Source organism: Phascolarctos cinereus, unplaced genomic scaffold (genome assembly GCF_003287225.1).
Source record: "Phascolarctos cinereus isolate Bilbo 61053 unplaced genomic scaffold, phaCin_HiC Scaffold_1;HRSCAF=81, whole genome shotgun sequence".
NCBI classification, from domain to species: Eukaryota; Metazoa; Chordata; class Mammalia; order Diprotodontia; family Phascolarctidae; genus Phascolarctos; species Phascolarctos cinereus.
The window spans coordinates 46,690,636-46,708,648 of NW_027555514.1; the positions used below are offsets into that span (position 1 = coordinate 46,690,636).

The following is an 18,013-nucleotide window of genomic DNA, read 5'->3' on the forward strand; positions in this document are numbered from 1 at the left end:
TTCACTTTTTTTTTTCTTGATAGAATGGGCTGGCAGTGCCTGGGTGCTTCAGGCTTAGTCTCAGTAGGATTAAAGATGTTATGTTAGGTGTCTCCTTGTGAGATGGGATTTCAAGGGCTCAGGGAGGGACACAGTAGAGATCTTCCATTAGGGTAGAGACACTCCAGATGGAATCTCTGTTTTTACCCAAATATGGGAAGCTGTTGATCTAATCTAGAAGATATAAAACAGAGTCAAACCATAGTAGATATATTTTAATCTCAGACAGGGACACTTCTCAAGGGATTATTTAATTCATTACACTCCTTCCCCCCTTCCAATTCTTTTTTGTGTTGGATTCTTCCTGCTATTGAATAATGTCCCAGAAGGCACTGAACTCGGTGTTGTACAGATAACTACAGTAGCACTGGAATGTAGAGGAATTTGAATGCCAGACTGTGAAGATTGAACTTTACTAGAAGGTCATTTTGAGGAGTGACTTGACTTGTTGTTCAGCTGTGTCTGACTCTTCCTGACCTCATGGACCATTGCAAGCCAGGCCCTCTCATCCTCCTCTTGTCTACGAAAGTCTGTCCCAGCTTATGCTCATTGCTTCCATGACACCATCTATCCTTCTCGTCCTCTGCCATCCCCGTCTCCTTTTGCCTTCAATCTTGCCCAACATCAGGGTCTTTTGAGTTCCACTGAGTTCCATCTTCTCATTATGTGGCCAAAGTGTTTAAGATTCAGCTTTAGTATTTGTCCTTCTAAAGAATAGTTTGAATGACATGACCAGGCCTGTGAAAGTAACCCCCAAGCAATGAATTTTTACTCATAAAAATAAATTGAGTTGGGAATAAGAAATTGTTTTACAAATGAAACTGGAAAGTGCAATCTACTTGGTTCTGGATGATTGACTGTCTTTCTCTTCATGCCCATTTGTAGGCCAACTAAAGCTTTGGCATGGGCTGATGGCTAGTTGTGAACTCTTCCTGAAGCTGGCCACAGCAGATGCTTCACATTTTAGATTCTCTTGCTCATTTGCTATAGGCAAGTTTAGGGAGAGGAGACCCTATATATCTGGAAACCTAAGTGGCTTATTACTATTAACCATTTCAGGTAAAATGCTGTTGGGATTGGAGGACACAGAGTTATTATCCTTCAGTGGTTAGAGCCAGTCTTTGATATTAGTAATTACCAAGATAGAGAACTAGATAGGATTATAGAACTAGATCCCCAGTTGGGATAGAACTGGATCCTCACAATTGTGGATGTGCAAAAGTTACCCAAAATAGCCATGGTGTTCATGACCAGTTTTCCAGATGCACTGGCTCTTAGAGCTAGAAGGCATATTTGCAATCAACAAATCCAGTCTCTTTTCATTTTACAGGTGAGAAGGGAAGTGAATTGCCCAAAGTCACACAGTGTGAAAATGGATTTCAAAGCAAGGATTCAAACCCAGGTCTCTTGATTTCATGTTAGAGATGAATGCTCAATAGCCATGGAAGCTAGAAAAAAGTCCAAGGAATCTGTGTGACATTGGGCAAATTACTTAACCTTCTTGGGACTCAGTTTCCTCATCTGTAAAATGAGGGGCTTGAACTAGATGGCCTCTGAGATCTTTTCCAGCTCTAAATGTATAATCCTATGTGGACTGAAGTTAACTAAGATAAGTATGGCATTCTGGGAGTTAAAAATGTTTGCATATCAACATGATGATACAGCTATTAGGGCAAAGAATTCTCCCTTTCTAAAAGCATGGGAGAGAGGCCCAGTAAATCAAAGATGGGGGAGGAGGGTGGAGGCAGGGAGGTGGTGGTTAAGAGTTCTCCATCCTGGGATCCGTTACAGGAAAAAAAAAAGCCAGGGAGCTTTCACATCAGAGAACAAACTGGCATTGGTGATCCTGGCTCACATCTTTTCCATGGGGACCAGAGCTTCCCAAATCCGTTGGCCTTCAGGGTAGTGTGAAACTGTTAGGTATGTGTAGAGGGAGGTTGTTTCCCTGGAATTAGCACTGAGAAAATATTTGTCCATCTCCTCTGTGCAGAATGCTTCTGAAGCTCAAGTCCACATTCCACACCAAGAGTTCATGGCTTGCCATAGTGGGAGGTAGGGTGCAAGGCTAATGATACCAACTATTTATTCTTAGCTCTCCATTTGACAGCTTGGTGAATTTCTCCATCAGGTGACATTGATGAGGGAGCAGAACTGGAGGGAGGGAGATTAACCCACTCACTACCCCATAATGTTTCCATGTGTACATGCGTTCATGTGTGTATGTGTGTATGGGGAGTATAAGTGCTAATCATCCTGGAGACCTAGAACAGACCCTATATTGGCCTTGGGGAGGGGTGGGAGGGAAGGAAACTAGCTGTCTAAATGGTTCTCTAGACCCTCAAGGCAAATTCCAGGGCATTAATTCTCCCCTAAACTTTGACCCAACCTATTTGTTACCTCTGAAGGCCAATCCAGACCTGCCCTCAGACCTTGTCTGGTATTAGCCTGCCCCAGGGTGAGCTCTAGGAATCAGTGTAGTCCCAGTTGTTATCAGCTGCCTGAGGAGTTTGGGCAAAGGCAGCTAACCTGACCCAGGTAGGGAAGTCATTTATCTGTGTCAGAAAGAAAAAAAGTGGTAGTAATTTTTTTTATTGAAAATGGCATATTGCATTCACTTTCCCCTTTACATATTTTATTTTTCCCAATTAGAATTTTTTTTCTCTTTTTATTGATATCTTTTGTTTTTATATCCCCTTTATTTCCAAATATATTGCTCTTCCCTTCCCAATAGACCATTGCTTGTAGCAATGAATAAAAAAAGTAGTTCAGTAAAACTAAGTCTATTTGTGTATCTAGTGCTCTTCACTCATAGTCCTTCACCTCTGCCGGAAAAAAAAAAAAGGACGGGCGGAGCATTTCCTTATAATTTCTTTTAGGTAATTTTAGATACATAACCTTCAACTCCTTCCTTTTGTTTTTGGTTCTTCTCATTTACATTGTTGTTGTTGTTATTGTGTACATTGTTACATTGTTTCCCTGTTTCTGCTTACTTCACTCTGCCTTAGTTCTGGCAAGTCTTCCCATGCTTCTCTGAATTCCTTATGCTCATTGTTTTCTATGGTACGGTAAGAATGTATTACATTGAATTCATGTATTAGACTGAATGAAATGGACTGATGTCTGTATTGTCATTTGCACATTCAGTCTAAGAGGCAGTTTATCAGTTGGCTTTCAGGTCAGGAAAACCTTGGATCGGATCCTATTTAGGATGCATATTGGGCAACTAGGTGGCACCATAGTGCATAGAGCACCTGGCCTGAAGTCAGGAAGACTCATCTGCCCGAGTTCAAATCTGACCTTGGACACTTACTAGCTGTGTGACCCTGGGCAAGTCACTTAACCGTGCTTGCCTCAGTTTCTTCATCTGTAAAAATGAGCTCAAGAAGGAAAGGGCAAACCACTCCAGTATCTTTGCCAAGAAAACTCCAAAAGAATCAGACACAATCAAAAGGCCTGAACAGCAATACAGGTGAGTTATCTATGTGACCACAGGCAAGCTGCTTAGCTACTTAGTGCCCCAGTGGATTCTCAAAGGCCTTAGGTTATAGCTAAATTGCCCATCTGAGTCTAAATTGGTGCAGGGAGTTTCCATACCAACCTCGTAGAGATTAAGTGATTTGTTCAAGGTCACACAGCTGACCAAAGTTTAAGTTGAATAAACAGAGATTAAGTGATTTGCCACAGCTAGTAAATGTCTGAGGTCAGATTTAAACTCAGTTGTTCTTGAATCCAGGCCCAGCGCTCTATCCACTGAGCCATCTAGCTGCCTCCTTCCTGGAGCAAAGTAGGGATTTAATCACCGTTTATTAAATGGTGGCATAGGCATCCATACACACACCTATTTCTACTATTTATGAGCGAGATAAATTCTTAGAAAGGACTGGGGATGTTTCTGCTCCCCATACTTGTATTTCTGTATTATTTAAATGGTTCAAGAGGGCTGAGAGCCAAGTAAACCTTCCTCCTGCACAAGCTGGTCACTTCAAAGGCTACAGATGTTTTCTCTGCAGGGGCTTAGGGGGATGGGAGGTAATGCTGTGCCGAGGAGCAGTGACCATTCCTTAACTAAAAAGGAGATGCCATCTGCATTTTCCTTCTGGGGTCCTCCAAAAGATCATATCAGCTCCATGTAAAGTGCTTTAAGGTTTACAAAACAGTTTCAGGATTCATTCTTTTTGTTTGTTTTTAAGTGGATAGAGCAGGGGTGGAGAACCTGCTGCCTCAAGTGTGGCCCTTTGACAAATTTGTTCTGTGAAGTTTGGATTCAGTCAAAGGGCCTTACTTGAGGACCTAGAGGGCCATAGGTGGCCTCGAGGCATAGGATAGAGGGATAGACTGTGTGCCAGGCACAGTTCTAAGCACTAGAAATACATATATAGGCAAGAAGAAAGACAGTCCCCACCTTCAAGTGGGCTTACATTCTTCTATAAAATATTTTATTTTTTCCCAATTACATTTAAAAAATTTTAATATTTATTTTTTAAAATCTGAGCTCCAAATTCTTTCCTTCCCTCCCTCCTCTTCCCCTTCATTGAGAAGGCAAGCACTTTGTTATAGGTTATACATGTAGAGTCATGCAAAACACATTTCCATATTAGTCATATTGTGAAAGAAATCACAGAACTCCCCCCAAAAACACCCCAAGAAAATTAAAGGAGCTTACATTCTAATGAGGAAAGACTACACATAAATGGGAGCTAAAAAGAAGAGAGGGCTGACAATGCTCTTGTTGCCCATTGCAATGATGTCCAGAAAGTCTGAAGCACACCTGGGAGGAAAATGAAGGGAAATGAAGGTCCCTTCTTCAAAATGGTGGCCTGGAGAAGTCTCCTGTGGTAGAAGGGGGCCAGCATGGCAGAGGGATGTTTCAGAGTGAGGAGGCTATGGGGGTGGTTTGATATTCCAGGTTGAAGAGGCCCAAAACCCAAGGGAAGTTCCAGGTTGAGACTGTAGCTAATGCATGAGGTTAAAGTTCAGGAAGTCAGAAATATAGCTAGGATGGCAATAGGGGATAAGTAACATAAATACCATCGTTCCCATTTTACAGATGGGAAAACTGAAGTTCACATCTTAGTATCATACAGGGCCGGAGGGACATTAGAGATTATCTATCAGGAGTTTTTACCCTGGGGTCCATGAACTTATTTGTTTTTATCTTTCGATAATCATGTTACAGTATAATTGGTTTCCTTTTGTGATGCTATGTATTTTATTTAATGCATCTAGGCTGTTGTGGTAGCTTATATTTATAACCTCTGTTACTGAAGGGTCGGAAGCTGGTGGATTATTTGAGTTTAGGAGTTTTGAGCTGAGGTGTCACTTAAGCTGACTGGATGTTTGAGCTAAGTCTGGCAACAATATGGCACCCCAATGTGGCAGGTCAGAGATAGATAGGGTCAAATGGAGCACAGTCCCAGTCAGTAGTGGGATCTGACCCATGGGTGACTGCTTACTTCCTGGCTGAGTAAGAGAAGGTGACTAAATCTTCAAAAACAAAAAGAAAAACACAAAATTAGTCTGAGAAAGGGGCCCATCAGCTTCGCTAGAAAGCAAAAAGGCACAAAAGAGACAGAGACCCTCGGAACTAGCCTGGTCCTTTCATTTTATCGATGAGAGCACTGAGGCACTGACACATAAAGTCCCTTGTTTGTGGCTACCCAGCTAATTTGTGGCACAGTTGGGATGTCAACCCAGCTTTCCTAACTTGTGACTTTTACTTTTACAAGCAATTGCCTTCCACGCTTATAAATTTAATTTTTCCTAATCTCAGGCATGGCACAGTAGAAACATTTAGTAAAAAAATTAATAGCCTCCTTTATTACTTGTATACCTGATAGAGTTCTAAATTGCTCCAAAATCTTAAAGAGCTCCCCAAGGTCAGGGCAACATTTTTTATGAAGCTATGCATTAAAAACTTGAAAGAAGCCGACAGTCCCTGGTTTTTTGAGTGTCAAACAGGGGAAATTCCTCTGGATTGCTTTATGTCCTTGGGAGGTCAGGCTACCACAGTGGGCTTTGCCCTGAACTCCTCAGGCCTGAGCAGGGAGGGGAAAAGGATTCTAGAGCCAGATAGGAAGAAAGGAGGAGGATGAAGCTTCTTAGGGGGGGATTCTCTGCTCTCATTCTTTGCAATAAAAGACAATATGGGATGTGTGGAGGGGCTATAAACAGGAGGGCCCAAGGGAAATTAATGCAAACCAGACCAAGGAAAGGAAGTTATGAAATAGGAACAGAAATCCAGGGCCAGAAGGGACCTCAGAGGTCCCCTGGCCCAAGCCCCTCTTTACAGCTGAGAAAAGTCTGTGTGATACAGTAGAAAAAAGTGTTGGTTCTGAGCCGGTTCAAATTCTGCCTCAGATGCTCACGGCCTGTGTGGCTGCACATTATATTTCATTTCCCTGGGTCTCTGTTTTTTCATTCGTAAAAGGAGGAGGTTGGATTTGATGGCCTCTGAGTCCCTGAACCTCCAGAGTTATGGTCCTATGAAACGGCCCTGGAGAGAGTAAATGAACTGCCCTCCCCCAAGGTCATATAGGACCACTCCTGTGTGACCCTGAGACCGAATTGGGACTGCTTTGTGCCCCTCAGCATTGTGAACAATCTTTGAACAATCCCGTTTTGAACTCAGTGGGGATGAGGTCCTTCGAGGTAGGCAGGCTTGGAAGCCGACTAGGCACTTGAATGAATGAATGAAAAAGCATTTATTAAGCACTTAACTGTGTAAAGTGTCAGAGCGAGATTTGAATCTACATCATCTGACTTTCAAACCATCTTTCTGTGGCACTGCCTATCTCTCTGTATGGTGGACAGAGCCATTTTGGGACCTGATACATGAATGCTCATGCCAATGTGGACATCTAGAAGCGGGTGAGCAGTCAGTACCCACTGCAAGATGAATGTTACAAGGTTGTCCCCAAGGGTCCTCACCCTTTAATACAGTGATGGCCTGCTGGAACTTGGGGTGGGGGGACAAGAAATAGTTTTTATTAGTTTCCTATTTTTTAATGTGTCACTGATGAAATTGTTGGGACAGAAGAGCATAGGATAAGGGTGCTTTGGCCCAGCCCTTCTCTACTCAGAGCTCCCATTGTCCTTCTGAAGTCCTGATTGTTCATTGGTCTTTAGAGTACTCAAAAAGGTTTTTTTTGCTTGTTTGTTTGTTTTTGTTTACAGTCCGGGTTAAGTAACTTGCCATAGGTCATACAGTTAGTTAAATGTCAAGTGTCTAAGGTCTGATTTGAACTCAGGTCCTCTTGATTCCAAAGCCTGTGCTCTATCCATTCCCCTTCTAGCTGTCCCTGAATATTCAAATCTTGACAGCTCTTTTCCTCTATGTCGTTGTGGTCATTGAATAAATTATTCTCTCCTGGTTCTTGTAGGGAGAAGTTGTGGAATACTTGGATGAACTCCTGGAGGAGGAAGAAGGCAGTTAATTGGAACAAACCAAAGGAATTCCAGAGCAAGGTGGACATTTCCCCAAGAAGCCCAAGGCCCACAGTGGTTCTTCCTTTGACTCCCTTTGCTCAGGTTCATGATACCTCAAAGCCTCCCTTTGTTCTGTGACATAGAGGGAGAGCACCAGTTTTGACCTCTCAATACTCACTGTCAGCAGGGAGGTCAACCCTTCCTCCTTGTACCTTCTCTCCATCAGCCCTGGCCACCTGTCTGGCTGAAAGAGTGGTCCTCAATTTGGTCCCCTTGCTTAGCTTTCTCCAAAGGTATAATCTTCTTAATGAAAACAGCCGCCCTTACCCAAAAGAGAGACAATCATGAAAACTTTCTGCTGCTGTGGAATTTGTTTGTCTTCGTTTTCAAATCCTTCACAGACTCCTGAATCAGAAACTAATATGTTTTTTCACAAAACTCTTGGAGAGGTTGTGGAGTGGGTGAATGGAGAGGGGGTGAGGTGGAGAAAGAAGACTCTTCAAGTCTCTCCATTTTGTGCCTTGACACCAACATCAATAAAAGCCAACCCAAAGGTCTTTAGTTAAGGGAAGTAGACATTGTGACTTTCCATATGTGTTTCCTAAGGTTTATTTAAAGGTTTTTATGATGGTAACTTGTGTCCTTGTGAGGAGATAACCCTAAGTTAAGATAGAATGGGAGTGTTAAACTCTAGGAACACCACTCTGTTGTTTGTTTTCTTTTCTTTTTCTTTTTTTTTTTTAATATATATTTCCCTCTCCTCTTTCTTTCTAATTTCAAGAAGCAGTTCCTAGTCTAGCCAGCAGAGCCCCATGGAGATGGAAGCTAAAAAATGGGTCAAAGAATCAATAGGAGAAAATTCCTCTGGTGGGGATGTGGAAAACAACACAGAGACTTGTGCCCTGCATGACAAAATGAGTCCTCGTACTCTACAGTGAGAGGAGACATGACATAGAGGGTAGTGAGATGGCCTTGAAGCCTGAAGACCTGTGTTCAAAACCTGCCTCCCAACACTGACTGGCTAGCTGACCCTAAGCAAATCATTTAACTACTCAGTATCCCAGGAAACTCTCTGAGACTATAAATTGCAAGGAATGGAAGGAAAACAAGTATTTGTTAAGCATCTGTTATGTCCCAGATGTTACACTAAGCACTTTACGATATTATCTTATTTGATCCTCTCAACAGCCCTGTGATGTAGGTGCTATTATTATCATCATCTCTATTTTACAGTTGAGGAAACTGAGGCAGAAGAAGATGAAGTAACTTGCCTAGGGTCACAAAGCTAGTCTGAGGCCAAATTGGAACTCAAGTCTTCATAACTCTATCTACTGTGCCTCATAGATGCCATAAGAAGATACCAACCTGTATCAGTAGAGAGTTTCTTCACTTGAGACATCCCTGTATCAGTGAAATCACTGGTTATATGGTGTGTGATAAATAGTAACTTCAGACAGAAAAAGTTCAATATGAACTCTTTCCTCTAATGAAGCAACTCTTGGTTAATCACTTTCCTTGTGAAAAGAGGTGCAGTCCCACTAATTCATAGGATTCGGAGTCAGATGTGACCTTGGAAATTATTCAGTCCCATTTATTTATTTTACTTAATTTTATTTTTACTCCACCATCCTGGATCTGCCTCCCCCAATTTTATTTTTATTGGTGGCTTTTTTTTTGTCACCTTCATTTTTGAATGGAATCTTTTCTACTTCCCTACCCATTGAGCCATCCCTTTGTAACAAAATCCAAAAGACAGAAAAAATAATCTGTCCCTCAATACCAGACAACCTATGAACCATGTTTAACCTGATGTGCAATATGCCACACTGTAGGTGTCCATCTATGCAAAGGAAAGAGGGAGTTTTTTCTCAACCCTTCTCTGGAGCCAAGCTTGCTCATTATAATTACATGGAATTGTTTTATTTTCTTCATGTTTAAATTTTTGTCATTATAGTGTATACCATTTTCCTGGTTCTGGTGCCTTCCCTCTGCATCACTTTGTATATCTTCCCATGCTCCACTGAATTCATCATGTTTGTTATTTCTTTCATAAATATACCATAATTTGTTTAGTCATTCCCCAATCAGTAGGCACCATTGCCTTATTTTAAAGAGGAGAAAAATTAAGTCCAGAGAGGTTGTGACTTGACAGTGGGTCACATAATAAATAAGTAACAGAGCTATGATTTCTACCCAGGTCTTCTGACCTCTCTCTCCACCATACCATACTTCCCCGGCTATATTAGCCATCTAGAGGTGAGCTGCAAAATAAGGTTTTTCTGGACCCCAAAATTGCTCAATTCTTTTGACTACTTTGAAGGGTCAACATTTTTTCCTAAGTACGTTGAGTAGGTCTTTGAGCTAAAGATAATCTCAGGCTTAAGACAGGCTTGCCACTGAAATTATTTTAAAATCATAGAATCTCAGAGTTTGGAGAGATCTCAGAGGCCTGAGCAGTGTCCCCATCCCCAACCCTCCTCTACATACCTACCTGATTCCCCCACAAAAGAAATAAACCCATTCCAAACTACTGGGTTAGGATTGACCATAGAGATGGTCAATGAGCACCTTTAAGTGATGCCAAATGTACAGTTCATTCTTAATTTTTTGTTTAGTGAAATTAGCAGATTGGATCCAGCTTTACAGATATGCTCATATTCCTCTGTTGGCTTTATTTATTTTTGCTTTCTTTGAAGTCAATAAGTCCTCTCCAAGACACTTTAGGTTGGAGAGTGCATTGGGAAAACCTTCTGTAGGCTATTGAATTTTTGATGTTCTGTAAGACTGAATTAAAAGTCTACCATTAACTGACCCAGATTCCTAAAAAGAGTTTAAAGCTTTGAGCATCTTCTTTTCCCAGAAGTTCCCCTAGATGAAAGGAAATGGGCCAGTGAGGATTGTCTGGCCAGACACTTGGCTAGGAAGCTCCCAGGGAAGCTGATGGGGGGTTCAGCTTGTAAAGGGGAGCTCTGTGGCCCAGTGAATTAACATTTTTATTGCTGGCATTGTCAATAAAGCATATTTTCCACATCAACTCAGCTGCCTGACAGACAATCAAGCCTAATGCTAAGTAAGGAAAATATGATTTCCCACTGGGGGAGACAGCAGCTCCCCAGAGAAGGGCAGATCTGCCTTTTTTCCTCCACACTCTCTGCTGGGATTCTTCCTCAGCCCAAGCAATTTGCTTTTTGAACTCCCTGGGGAAGAGGCTCTCAGGGCAGGGAGGGAAAGAGGACTGTTGCCCAGGAAGCAGCCCTGAGTATTCATGAAAACTGTTTAGAGAATTCTTCTGGGAAATATTTAGCCTTCTCTCTAAGGTGGAGTATTCCTTTCCACCCTTAGCTGCTCCTGGTATCATCTGTCTTAATTCTGTTTACTCTGTGTGCCTATCTGGAACATTAGAATGTAAGCTCCTTGAGGGCAGGGAAGGCAGGGATTGTTTCTATTTTTTTCTTTGTATCCTCCGGATTTAGCACAAGACCTGGAGCATAGCAAAAGTTTAATAAATGCTTGATCCATTGATTTATTGACCAAAACAAACAAAAAAACCAAGATTATCATCCATAGCCCACTAGCCTACCCTCTTCTCTTCACTAACCAAGTCACCAAAAAAATGGTTTTGTTGCATGTATATGCAAGCACAAACAGACTGCCCAATGGTTCAAAGACTGGACCAGCAGCTATTCATTCTGCACCTTGAATATTTCTTCCTTGCTGTTGGGGGATAGTATTTTGAGTTTTCCCCACATCCATTTTTTTCCTCCACCTGTGGGCTCCTGTTTAATTTTACTTTTTTTTTTTTTGTTAAAATATGGTACTAGGGGCAGCTAGGTGGCACAGTGGATAGAACACTGGCCCTGGAGTCGGGAGGACCTGAGTTCAAATCTGAACGCAGACACTTGATACTTACTAGCTGTGTGACCCTGGGCAAGTCACTTAACCCTGATTGCCTCATCCCCCACACAAAAAAAAAAAGAAAGAAAAAAGAAAAATATGGTACTGTACAGCAGAGATATCCACACTCCCAAGTTTGACATGAATGAAATGAATATGTGATTAGGAAATAGTTAACGAAATAAATAGAAGTATAATAGAACATAAATAATGCCAATGTGCAGTTTTCTACACCAACATGTTATCCTCAGGGATCTTCATGTAGTTTGTTGGCCCCATTTCTGTGACACCCTGCTCTACAGTTCTTCTGGGACCAGTGTTCCTCATGCCGTTTTCTGTTTGCTTCTTTTTTAGGCAATTTGGGGTTAAGTGACTTGCCCAGGGTCACACAGCTAGTATCAAGTGTCTGAGTCCGGATTTGTACTCAGGTCCTCCCAACTCCAGGGCCAGTGCTCTATCCACTGTGCCACTTAGCTGCCCCGCCTTTCTCTGGGTGGGGAGAGCCATGAATGCTACTGATGCATTTCTGGAATGTAACCTTACTTTGGTTTACCTCCCCATTCCTTTAAAAAAAGCATTGGTGTTAGTTATGTTGTCACCACATCACAGATTGGGACACTAGGTGGCACCACAGCACATAGAGTGTGGGGCCTGGAGTCAGGAAGACTCATCTTCCTGAGTTCAAATCTGGCCTCAGACAGTTACTAGTTCTGTGACCCTGGGCAAGTCACTTCCCTCTGTTTGCCTCAGTTTCCTCATCTATAAAATGAGCTGGAGAAGGAAACGGCAAACCACTCCAGTATCTTTGTCAAGAAAAGCCCAAGTGGGGTCATGAAGTTTGAGACACAATTGAAAATGACTATAAACACCGGACAGATGTCACGTCACCCAAGTGATGCTACTGACTGCTTTCACGCATCTCTTTACCATCCTAGGCCTTTGCCTTTGGTATGGACCATTGCTGTGTTTACTTAGGGTCTTATTATTATTATTATTATTTTTTGGTGAGGCATTTGGGGTTAAGTGATTTGCCCAGAGTCACACAGCTAGTGGGTATTTTGTGTCTAAGGCCAGATCTGAACTCAGGTCCTCCTGACTCCATGGCTGGTGCTCTATCCACTTCACCACCTAGCTGCCCCTATTTATAGTCTTGTATTGGTCCTCCTTGGTATGCCGCTAGTTAAATACTTGGATTTAGCAACCAGGTGGTACAGTGGGTAAAGTGTTAGATTTGGAATCAGGAAGACCAGAGTTTGAAGCCTGCTTTAGATGGTTACTAGCTGTATGATGACCCAAGGCAAGTCACTTAATCTCTCTCAGCCTCAGTCTTCTCATCTGTAAAATGGGGATGATAACAACACCCACCTTACAGGATCGTTGTGATTATCAAAGGAGATAATGTCCACGAGGCTAGCCATGTGACCCTGGGCAGGGCACATCAAAGTTGATGCAAATGTCCCAAAAGATTGTTTATGCTCATCATAACTTTGACTTTTTACTGATGTCACTGGACCAGATTGCACTCAATCACGTCTTCCTGTCTACAAACAGCATTTCAATATAATTGGATTCTTTTATAATCTTATGTATTTTATTTGACGTGTTTCAAAACACAGTTTTCAGAAGAGGTTCATGGGTTTTATTAGACATTTTCAAAGGAGCGTGTGGTACCAGAAAAAGTTAAGAACTCCTGATCTAAAGGAACAACATTAGCTAGGGATGAAAATAGTCTCCTCACTTCTGAGTTATTATATATATATACACACACACACACACACACACACACACACACACACACACATATGCACATACATAATAGAAAATAGGGAAATAGAGGAAAATTCCTACTGTTGAAACTTTCTTGTACTTTTTTGACTTCTTCAATTCAGGTTCATTTCTCCTTTTTTAAATTTAAAAAAATTTTTTTTTAGGCAGTTGGGGTTAAGTGACTTGCCCAGGGTCACACAGCTAGTGTCAAGTGTTTGGTCTGAGGCCGGATTTGACTGACTTCAGAGCCGATGCTCTATCCACTGCGCCACATAGCTGTCTCTAGTTCAGGTTCATTTCAACGAACAGTGTGATCTATATACATTTTATAACTAAAAGAAGCAGCCTGGAGATTCAGAATGATCTTTACCTCTCTCTATATATATTGCCTGAGTGACTTTGGACAAGTCTAAACATCTTAGTACCATAAGCAACTCTGAGATTATAAACTGCACCACAAGGGATGATTAGCAACAGGGGAGGGAGTTTGCTCTTTGGGAGTCCCTTAAGACCAGTGAAATCACGGTTGGGACCCCATTCTCATCTCCTGCCAGAGTGCCATCATTCTTAAATTGAGTTATTCTTTTTTTGGGGGGGGGTTGTGCAATGGGGGTTAAGTGACTTGCCCAGGGTCACACAGCTAGGGAGTGTTATGTGTCTGAGGTTGGATTTGAACTCTGGTCCTTCTGACTCCAGGGCCAGTGCTCCATCCACTGCACCACCTAACTGTCCCAGAGTTATTCTTTCAAAAACAGGTCAATTCTGCTTGATGGGCCGCCTGACTGTGATTTCATCAGCGGCTCATTTACCCAATTGCTTTGGCTCTTGGGTGGAAGCCAAGATTGTGTTTAGAAACCATAGATAGGGCAGTTAAAATTTGCTCTGTCTCATGACCCTGGCCAGCTGTCTTGCAAATGCATGCTGTGGGCCACAAAGGGGAAATGGGTAAGCATGTTGATAGAGCGGCACAAATCTCTCTTTCTCCTGCTGGAAAGATTACTCAAAACTTGCCCAAATGAAATCAGGTCAGTTGTATCATAATCATATATAAAGGAGAAAATGTTGCTACATATACAGAACTTTTATTGAAAATTGCACATCTGCAGGGCTGAAAGAGCCTCCACTTACTTGAATTTTGTCTGTTCTGTGTGTATATGCCCAGCCATCCTAAAACAGGACAATCAGGCCTTTGCCCCAGGAGCCTGAAATTTAGAGGGTACTGATGGCACTTAGAACTTGATGAATCAGAGGATCGGGGAGGACATCCCAGCTCCTCTGCCACTTCCTACCTGTGGGAATTTGGACAACTACCTTACTTCTCTGGGCTTCAGTCACCTCAGCTATAAAATGAGGTGCTGTGGGTGAGATGACCTCTGAAGTCCCTTTTAGATAGAAATTGGTGATCTCATGATCCTTCATTAGCATAGAAACAAGTGAGCTTAATGTCCAATTATCAAGAATAAATCATTAAAATAGGAAGCTATGGAAGGCACATTGCCACATCTCAGCTGCTCCTACCTGACTGCCCTCAGTCTCACTCTGGGGCAGTTTCCAGGAGCAATAACTCCACAAGTCTGGAGGAGGGGAGTCTCTTTCTTCTCTCTTCCACTGATTTGACTTTAAAAGTTGATTTGAAGGTAAGTTGGGTGCTGATGAGTCTGGGCACCCAAACTACTGGTTATGGCTACAGGTTTGGAAGCCTGACATCTTCTCTCTTCACCTTTTGATTATCCCAGCTTCAAATAGCACTATATCCGAACTATGAACAGACACTATATTCAGGCGCTATAGTTTAGTGGGGAGTCAGAAGGCCTAGGGTATGGTCTAGTCTATGATTCTGGACCAGTCACAACCTCTTTGGATACGTTTCTTTTTTTTTTTTTTTTGAAAATGAGAGTTGAACTAAATGATATCTAAAGACCCTTCTGTCTTTAAGATTCCAAATTGGTAAACAGGACATGGCACATAGTTCTGGGTTGTATCTGCTTACCAGGCTCAGGTCCTTAAGTAAATGCTTTTGTAAAAACTGCCTTTGGAGGTCTCGATTTTGCCTCAGGGTATATGGCCCATTTTAGTGTACTGGGTTATTGATGTTTGCAAAGGTGGTGCAAACCAAATCTCTTAATTAAAGCTGGGGTCAGGGAGATTTAAAGTGATGGAGTTCTCAGTTTCAAAAGAAATCAAAACAAATAAAAAAATAAAAATAGGAAAAAAAGTAACAGTTTCTGTAAGTAGACCGTTAAAATGCAAATTTGTACATTGGACTTAAAAAAAAAAACCCTCAACCCCAATAACCTCCATGGGCATGTTTCTTAGAAGGTTCCTGGCAGTGTTTCCTGGATTAAGATCCCCTAGGCTAAGCATCAGCCAGGTCCATCTTTTAAAAAGAAAATAAACATGTTTATGAGACTGTTGGCATGTCCAAAGCTGGCTGAGATGACTGCTTACCTTGTGGCATGCTGCCCAAGTCTTTTGATGAAAGACAGTAACTGGGACTCTTCCTTCCTTCAGTACCAAATGTATGAAGCTTAGTTATTGGAGTTTTGCTGTTGTTTTTAAACTTCAAAAGCGTTTATTATTATTACATGTTTATAACAAAGGCATGGAGCAACCAAGTGGCCCAAGGGATAGAGTGCCAGTCCTGGAGTCAGGAAAGCTCATCTTCCTGAATTCAAATCTGGCCTGAGACACTTATTAGCTGTGTGACCCTGGGCAAGTCACTTAACACTGTTTACCTCAGTTTCCTCATCTGTAAAATGAGATGGAGAAGGAAATGGCAAACCACTCCAGTATCTTTGTCAAGAAAACTCCAAATGGGGTCACGAAGAGTTGGACACGACAGAAAAAAAGGGCTGAAAACAAAGACATACACATTGAGAGTGCGTGCGTGCGCATGCGCACACACACACGTGCAGACACACTAATCCTATGCATATAGTGCTGCTCACATATTGACACCACTTACACAGTATTGAGTTGCTAACAATGCAAGGATGGAATGAATGCTGCCATATGACTAGACTGTCCACGTGTCATTGAAAAGTCATAGACCTTTTGTGCAACATTGAAAAGCTCACTCAGCATTGAAAGGCTCCTACTCATAGAGCTTTCTATGTGTGAGCTCTCACATCTGGTGGTCCTTGGAGCCCAGTTACTGATAAAGGTTTTTTCCTCCTTCATCCAGGTCTCGGGGGAGGCAACATGGGACAATGCAAGAAGTCAGGGTACATGGATTCAAATCTTACCTCTGTAACTTGCTATATGGGTGACCTTGGGCAAGCCACATTCCTAAGCCTTAGTTTCCACATCAGTATGAGAAGGGGTGGAGTTGGACTAAATGACCTCTAAGGTCTCTTCTAGCTCGATATCTATGTTCATAACACTTAATAATACCCAACACGTCCAGCACCATTTCAACCTTGGGAAAGGAGAGGTCGCGCTTGCTGGTTAGGTTAAGGTATGTCGCTGTGACAGTTTGGTGCCATTAGGATCTGATTTTGGGGAGCAATGTTCATGCTCAGTTTGACTTCTGGAGAAGGAAAATGAATCTGGGGAAGGACTAAGGCAAGCTGCAAATGTTTAAAGGGTGACTATTAGATAAAAGTAGAATGCAAGCTAACAAAGTTGCCTTATTAAACTAGTTCCTTATTTTTGAAAGCCTGGATATTTCTACCTACTAACCTTTTGGGTAGATCTCTGTGATCCAGGTTTATTGCAGTAACCATTAGCAGTAAAGTCTAACTCAGGAAATCTGTTCTTTTAAAGAGTTCCCATTAAAGAGATTTTAATAGCATGCAAATTTTATTGAACCGAATTCTGAATTGCAAATAGACAAAAGGTTCTAAAGGAAAGTGTTTATGATGGCTGCCAGTGAGGATAAACAGCTGCCCACCTCTGCCAGCGCCTATGAAAATATGTTTTTAAGTTCTAAATGTGAGCTGTAAACCAGAGCTCCTTCACTTTTAAAAAATTCAATACTTAAACTGTGGGGAGGGAGGGAATCGGTGCCAGAGAAAACATTCTCATTTAATAATGTTTGAACATGGAGCTGTGATGCAGTTGGTAGCGAGGCACTGAGAAAAACCCACAACTAATCCTTCACTGCAGATGTCTGAACTCTTGACTGTCTGCCATGCTTTAAACAGCAACTTCTTTTTTCTAGGGACTCAAGGCTTGAATGACCCAGTGTGGAGAGTTGAAACTCCATACAAAAATATAAAAAAGGAAAAAAAAACTTAAGCCTCAGCTGAAGATTTGGTAAATTGGACCGTGGGGCTCCGGCAAACTGGGGTTCATGTCGTACCCGCCTTGGCTTGCCCTTTTCCGGTCACAGGATATAGTGTGGAGTCTCATGGGAGCTCCACAGATGGAGAAGAGGGAGAGTTGAAGACTTAGACTTTATGGGTATTTTCAGTTCGTTTGGTTTGATTTTTTCTTTTACCTTGACTAACCCACTGCTAACTAGAATAAAACAATCAAATAAAAGAGACGTGGTTTTCTTATGTTACCCAGTGTTGCAAGTAACATTAACATTTATAGAGTACTTTTCTCATTAAGGAGGTCAATTCAATCACCATTTTTCACATTCAACTGAATTCCACAAAACATGGACTGGATGGCTGCTTTGGGTAAGACTGTGCTAAAACCAGTTGGGTAGAAAAATGAAAACCCAATTCCAGGCATCAAGTAGCTTATGACTTAAAAATATGACCTCACATGTCTCCTTTCCATCTTATGCTTATGAAAAATGGCATAGCTAAGTGATTTGGCCTTTGTTATATGATAGGGAGGGGAACAGACCCCAGATTTTCTAACACTTGGGGTCAGCGTTGTATTCACTTATGCCAAGGTAAAAGTCATTTTCATTCTTCTAATTCTTCTTCCTGCT

The 18,013-nt window shown here is 41.9% G+C and overlaps 1 protein-coding gene across 1 annotated transcript in view; it reads left to right on the forward strand.

Moving 5' to 3' along the window:
- The window catches only part of CRTAP (cartilage associated protein), a 73,115-nt gene extending 62,129 nt beyond the window's left edge, over positions 1-10,986 (forward strand). Inside the window, exon 7 of the mRNA XM_020987403.2 lies at positions 7,419-10,986. Within this exon, the coding sequence (XP_020843062.1) occupies positions 7,419-7,472 (54 nt within the window). The 3' untranslated portion in view covers positions 7,473-10,986. The remainder of the gene's footprint in view (positions 1-7,418) is intronic.
- The last annotated feature ends 7,027 nt before the right edge of the window (positions 10,987-18,013 follow it).